Here is a 7,308-nt window from a genome sequence, read left to right as displayed (position 1 = left end):
AGGCAGCAAGGGGATGTTACAAAGAACGAGCTGGCCGCCACTTGGCAACTGTGCAAGATGGAAACTTTGAAACCGAGAGCCCAGGCTCGAGTCCCAGAGCTCTGTGGCACGGAGAGGAATGCTCCAGAGAGTGGCCGAGAGCAAGACTGGGATGACGATTTCATCCAAAGCTACTGAAGACTGGTGCCCGAGACAAACACCGTTAGAAATAACACAGTCTGACAAAAATGTTACTTTCTTTTATTGTGACAATACAATAATTGTTATTTATGGGGGAACAGTGGCGTTGAAATTATTTAAGAAAATAAAAGCTTAACTTGGTAATATGCAATTCCTTTTGTGCACCATTTTAGATGAAATTATTACTTATTTATTTTAGATGAGTCAGCAGCTCTCCAGGGTTAAGGAGTTTCATACTAACATGTTAAGCTTTTTCACAATATCTACATAGTGCCATTTCAAGCACTTTAGAAAAATTGTTTCTAAAAGAATATGTGCATGTTAGTCCTCATTCCATGACAGAAACAGAAAATTCTAGCACGAAGGATGTTTTGCCCAGCAATTGAAGGATCGAGATGGCAAATCTATTCAGATCTTGTAGTGAGGCCCAGGCCTACCAGTGGGGCTGAGCAGAATGGACAATAACAGGCTAGGGCCTGTACAAAGAACCATTCTCAAGATTCAGCTTCCCACTTTAATATAGTTGACAGGGAACCGCGAAAGGTTCCACAATAAACCGCCAACCTCAACAGAGGGAAAAAAAACCTCCACAGAAATAAAATGGCTTTCATTTGGACTTGTAATTGCCCGATGGGCAATAAATAAATTCAAAGTGACTGGTGTCTAACACCAATCTGTCGTTTCTCTGCCTTTTGACACTCCGCTGCTGCAGTTCGGATGTCTTGCCACACTGAGGCGCTGCGCTCCGAGGATTTACACATTACACAGCAATCTTCGTGTTCCGAAAGCTCGAATTGTCCCTGAAATGTTGGAGTAAACAGTAGTTCAATGCAGGGGCAACACAGACAATAAATGGATTCATACAGTGATCAATCGTGATATCAATTACTTTAAAGTGTGGTGGCTGGAGTAATTGCTCAGAAAGCACCAACGCAGGCTGGCAGTGACGGCTCGTGCAGAACGGGCCAGCGAGAAGCAGGCGGCCACAGAATACTGGGAACAATTACTCACTCGGCATTGTTCACAAAGCCCCAGCCTGCGGAGCACGAAGAGACAACCTACCAAGCGGCAGGTGAGAACTGGGAGACATTAGCACATTACAGATAGATGATGCTGGTGACAAGCAGTAACCTTAGTAACATGGGTTCTGAACCGGGTTAACAATAATCTAAAACAGACTGAACCTTAATCCATTAGATGTCCATTTCAGACGAGCAAATTAAGTTTGTTATAATCCCTTGTTAATTAGGTGACTATGTTACAACATTGCTTCAAGTCCATTTGATCTACTGGGCCGGGGGGGGCGGGGGGAAAGAGGGAGCAATTTTACATGAAAACTCTGGATGATGTTCCCTTTCACTGAAACATTCTGGATGAGGTAGGTTTAACCCATCACAGACTGGGAATGATACCTGGGGCCTTTCTAAGCAGCCGTGCTCTGCTTCCTGTACATTAACTTTACTCAAAGCTGTGGGGGGCTTTTGACCAGTGACCCATCATTTAAATCTAAGTAAGAATTCACGGTGAGCCAATCTTACTTGATACTGTCTGTATGTGTCTTGTACTCCATAATGGTGCTAGGCGGTAGGTTCAACACCCGGCGCAAAGTGTCACGTATCCGAGCAGTAGTTGCTTGATCGCTGGCGGTTTTGTTCCACACAGAAATGATATCTTCCTACAAGCGGAAATTAGAAAGGAGAATTTTTCACACAAGATTTTTGAAACAGGTCCCACAAACTACAAAAACTGCCTTTCACAGCTGTAGGATGTTCCAAAGTGCTTTACGGCCAATTTAGTGCTGTTTGAAGATTAATCGCTGCTGCAGTGTAGGAAGCGAGATAGACAATTTGCGCAAGATCCCAAGCACGGCACAGTGGTAATGGCCAGTTAATCTGTACAGTGGTGTTGGTTGGGGAAGATATGTTGGCCAGGATATTGGGAGAACTTCCTCGATCTTCTTCAGATGCTGTAATAGAATCTGTTACATCAAACTGAACAAACAGACAAGGCCTTGCTTTCTCATCTGAAAGGTTTAACTCTTCCAGTGCGGCACTTTCTCTGTCCTGAAGTCTCTATCTTGGAAAGGAGAGCGCAGTGGAGGCAGGCAGGGTGGTTGAGTATCTTTAAGGGTGAGCTAATTAGATTCTGGAGTGACAAGGGGCACACAGAGGGTAGCCCGGAGAGTGGAGCTGAGACCACAATCAAACCAGCTGTGATCTTATCAAATGGTGGAGCAGGCTCGAGGGGCCGAATGGCCTACTCATGCTTCTGGTTCGTATGCTCATAATGCACCATTATCAAATTATATCACTGAACCAATTTGTCCCTGCAGCCCTGATTATTTATTGGAAGTCGGGCTATATTTCTGCGGTTGACTACATTCTCCCAGTGTAAAAGTAGCCTGCATGAAATGTGAATTTACCCAACTGATTCAAATGAACCACACGTTGCTCCGATAAGAGTAAAACACTGCGGATTCTGGAAATAAAAAAGAAAACGCTGCAAAAACTCAGCGGGTCTGGCAGCATCTGTGGAGAGAGGAACAGAGTTAATGGGCGAAATTCTCCGGTATCGGCGCGATGTCCGCCGACTGGCGCAAATCAGTCGGGCATCGCGCCGCCCCAAAGGTGCGGAATGCTCCGCATCTTTGGGGGCCGAGCCCCAACCTTAAAGGGCTAGGCCCGCGCCGGACGAATTTCCGTCCCGCCAGCTGGCGGAAAAGGCCTTTGGTGCCCCACCAGCTGGCGCGGAAATGACACCTCCGGGCGGCGCATGCGCGGGAGCGTTAGTGGCCGCTGACGGAATTCCCGCGCATGCGCAGTGGAGGGAGTCTCTTCCGCCTCCGCCATGGTGGAGACCGTGGCGAAGGCGGAAGGAAAAGAGTGCCCCCACGGCACAGGTCCGCCCGCGGATCGGTGGGCCCCAATCGCGGGCTAGGCCACCGTGGGGGCACCCCCCGGGGCCAGATCACCCCGCGCCCCCCCCCCCCCAGGACCCCTGAGCCCGCCCGCGCCGCCTTGTCCCGCCGGTAAGGTAGGTGGTTTAATCTACGCAGGCGGGACAGGCATTTTAGCAGCGGGACTTCGGCCCGTCCGGGCCGGAGAATCGCGCGGGGGGCCCCGCCAACCGGCGCAGCGCGATTCCCCCCCCCGCTCAATATCTGGCGGGGGCGGGATTCACGCCAGCCCCCGGCGATTCTCCGACCCGGCGGGGGGTCGGAGAATCTCGCCCAATGTTTCCAGTGCATATGGCTCTCATATGGACTTGAGACGTTAAGTTTGTTTCTTTTCCTCTGCGCAAACCCAGCTAAACCTGCTGAGATTTTCCAACATTCTCGGCCTTTACCGCCGATAACTCATTTCTGCTGTAGGAGACAGGAAATTATGTTCCATAACAACTGTTTCTATTATCATACAGTGGTTTCAACATCCAGATCTCAGTGGAATGGCTCAAGGTTACGCTAAGTATACTTTGTATTAATATTTTTGATGTGCAAAATCAGTTTGAAGCCCCCAAGCTGTTTTATGAACCACAAGTATGAACTTGTCCAAAGCTCTGTTTGTCTGTAGTCCGCTCACCCATGTTTTGCTGATGTACAATGAGTTCCCATCCCCCAACATATTCAATGTGTCATCATCGTCCACAGCCTCATTCCATCCTGCCTTTGCAATCTCCTCTAGGTTTCTATACTTCCCAGCATTCCCTGCTGTTTGAGCTGTGGCTATTTGTGCATTCCTTCCACTTCATCCCACCATTGGTCCTCCTGACCGGATTACTCATCCACTTTCCTATCATCCCCTCCACATTCCTCTCATCTCTCAACAGTGCAACAAAAGTCTTTCTTTCCTGAAAGGCTTTTGGTCACTCCTTGGAATCTCTCCCGTTATGACCTTGGTATTCATTCCCCTGCTCTCTCTGAAGCACCTTGGGATTTTGTATCAAATGAGGTATTTTAAGTGATTGCTGGGACAGAGAGACCCAGGGTGTGCAATACACAAAACTTTGAAGATAGTGGGGCAAGTTAATGGCTGTTAGAAAGACAAAGGATTTTTTGGTGTGATTGTAGCCAACTGGGTATGGCCACTTCCCGACTTAAAATGGAGGTCCGCAAAGAATTCAGGGAAATTCAGTCAAGCCAGGAAAAACTAGCAGGTGCAAAGTTTCCTGTGTATTAGAACTTGCAGAAACCCAGACAGCACTGAAACCAACTGCCATCTGCATTTTAATGAGCGATCCCCGGGAACAATTGAAACATTTAAGGTGAATAAGGCCAAGCCAGACTCCTTGGCGCCAGCAGGAGCCAAGACAAAGGAAGGCCAACGGACACTCAGGGGCCACCCAGCGATCAGGGAACAGCTCCAGTATTGGAGAAATCGGTCCAAGTGATCAGAACCTAGTCTAATCACTTGGAACCAGATACGGGTACCGCCCTGAACGGCGCGAAGCCCGTGGGGACTATAAAGTAGAGTCCCCAAGTTCAATTCTTCCTTCTTGGCAGGGTCACTCAGCAGCTCGAAACAAACCCTTGACAGTGACCTGCCAAGCTGCCGCATCAACCAAGTAAATCTCCAGTCAATGCACGCTACGAGATAGGCGCGCCTAGCTACCAGTCCATACCAGCTTTTGAATCCTGCAGACTCAGAATCGAACGAAAGGCCATTTGTTCCCCTGACCTGGTGGGCCAGTTCCAAAGCTGAGTATAGGCCTTTTAGTGTTAGAGATAGTCTAGTAAGTAGAGTTTTATGCATGAGTAGTGATTGACTGTGTATAATAAATGTGTTTTCATTTGAAACTTACTAACTGGTGTAGTGAGTTATTGATCAGTACTTGAGCTTGAACCTCGTGGTGGTATCATAAAGATACCTGGCGACTCTAGAGCAAAGGTTATAGAAACAGAGCAAATTAAGTAAAGACACAACGGGCAACAAATAAAGAGCCAACCAAAGTTAGCAACATTTACTGGGGAACTCTGACGGGACCCGACTTAGAAGTGGCCTAACCACTCCGGGAGAACCCAAACTTTGAATTAAGAATCCAATTGGGAACAGAGACATTCACAAGTGTTCAAGCAGTTCTGATCAATCCTCATAATTCGGAAGCGTGTTAATGCATGCATAACTAACAGGGCTATAAGGTAAAATTGATAGATTTTTGTTGCAAAAAACTGTCGGAAGTTAGTATTCCGGAAAATAGCGAAAGCCGTACCCCTCGTTCCAAATTTTAAAAGACAGCATTCAGGTATGAAAAATGGCAATGAAACGCCTCATGAAACTTCAGGAATTTGAGGTTGCAGCAACCAGCAGCAGAGGAGGACAGTGTCCCGTTTGGGAAGAAGAGATCAGGAAATATCACTTTGGAGTGAATTCTGTGATAATGAGGAAATAGGACCCGGGACTATCGGACATACTTGATGGGAGAACCTGTCAGAGATCCATAAGAAAAGTTTGGGAAAAGCTTGCAAGCCGATGGCAATCGTGTCCTGTCTGGCACAATTGCGAGGCACAGAGGAGGTCGCTCGGACGCTCCGCAAAGAGATAGAAGAGAGACATTAAATGAGCAAGGTCGATGTTAGTGAGATCGAGAGACAGAATATAGATTTCAGAAGGAAGTTGGCAGCAAAGGACGGAGAGGTGGATGATACCAAGTGGGCACACCAGTCTTGTCTAGCGCATCTGAGCAGCTTCCAAACCCAATATGAGAGGGCCTATCAGGACACGCAACGTGCAGTCCTGGTAAGAGAAGAGACAGAGAAACAGGTAGAGGCATTGCAAAGGCAGTGCAGCGATTTAAAAGCAGCGTTAAGAGCACTCCATGCTGCCACCATGGAGCACAGACAAAGCTCAGAGGATCATTCAAAATGCAGGAAGCAAATTGCGGAACTGCAGTCTTTGCTTTCAGTGCAAAATGGGTTTCAAAGCACCTTTGGATCCCAATTAGACGAGGAAGACGGCCCTGATTGGCAGGAATTAAACAAAACCGCGCATAGGTATGTTTAGGGAACATGTGCGCAAGGAAAGCCCCAAAGGAGAAAAGCACCCCAACCCCCCACAGAGCAGATAGATCAGGCACCCATGAATCCAGACACTACCCACCGCACAGTCACATCGGAAGGAGACGCGGAATTCCTTTACACCACCCCCTAGCGAGGCTAGGAATAGGGAGAGAGTGCAGTTGAACACGTGGCTGCAGGAATGGTGTAGGAGGGAGGGCTTCAGGTATTTGGATAATTGGAGCGCATTCTGGGGAAGGTGGGACCTGTACAAGCAGGACGGGTTGCATCTGAACCAGAGGGGCACCAATATCCTGGGAGGGAGGTTTGCTAGTACTCTTCGGGAGGGTTTAAACTAATTTGGCAGGGGAATGGGAACCGGATTTGTAGTCCAGCAACTAAGGTAGCCGATATTCAGGACGCCAAAGCATGTAATGAGGCAGTGGGGAAGGGAACACTGACAAAGGAGAGTATTTGCAGGCACGGAGATGGGTTGAAGTGTGTATACTTCAACGCAAGAAGCATCAGGAATAAGGTGGGTGAACTTAAGGCATGGATCGGTACTTGGGACTACGATGTGGTGGCCATCACGGAAACTTGGATAGAAGAGGGGCAGAAATGGTTGTTGGAGGTCCCAGGTTATAGATGTTTCAATAAGATTAGGGAGGGTGGTAAAAGAGGTGGGGGGGTGGCATTATTAATTAGAGATAGTATAACAGCTGCAGAAAGGCAGTTCGAGGAGTATCACCCTATTGAGGTAGTATGGGTTGAAGTCAGAAATAGGAAAGGAGCAGTCACCTTGTTAGGAGTTTTCTATAGGCCCCCCAATAGTAACAGAGATGTGGAGGAACAGATTGGGAAACAGATTTTGGAAAGGTGCAGAAGTCATAGGGTAGTAGTCATGGGCGACTTTAACTTCCCAAATATTGAGTGGAAACTCTTTAGATCAAAGTTTGGATGGGGTGGTGTTTGTGCAGTGTGTCCAGGAGGCTTTTCTAACACAGTATGTAGATTGTCCGACCAGAGGAGGGGCAATATTGGATTTAGTACTGGGTAATGAACCAGGGCAAGTGATAGATTTGTTAGTGGGGGAGCATTTTGGAGATAGTGACCACAATTCTGTGACTTTCACTTTAGTA

The 7,308-nt window shown here is 47.7% G+C and overlaps 1 protein-coding gene across 1 annotated transcript in view; it reads right to left on the bottom strand.

Moving 5' to 3' along the window:
* Positions 1 to 224: 224 nt before the first annotated feature.
* Positions 225 to 7,308, bottom strand: part of LOC140404660 (eukaryotic translation initiation factor 4E type 2-like) — a 57,333-nt gene continuing 50,249 nt past the window's right edge. Inside the window, exons 6-7 of the mRNA XM_072493288.1 lie at positions 1,719 to 1,855; positions 225 to 980 (exon numbers count right to left, since the gene is read on the bottom strand). Of these exons, the coding sequence (XP_072349389.1) occupies positions 941 to 980; positions 1,719 to 1,855 (177 nt within the window). The 3' untranslated portion in view covers positions 225 to 940. The remainder of the gene's footprint in view (positions 981 to 1,718; positions 1,856 to 7,308) is intronic.

This window comes from Scyliorhinus torazame, chromosome 31 (genome assembly GCF_047496885.1).
Source record: "Scyliorhinus torazame isolate Kashiwa2021f chromosome 31, sScyTor2.1, whole genome shotgun sequence".
Classification (NCBI taxonomy): domain Eukaryota; kingdom Metazoa; phylum Chordata; class Chondrichthyes; order Carcharhiniformes; family Scyliorhinidae; genus Scyliorhinus; species Scyliorhinus torazame.
Note: the sequence above shows the minus strand (reverse complement) of the source record. Positions and strands in the feature narration are given on the sequence as shown.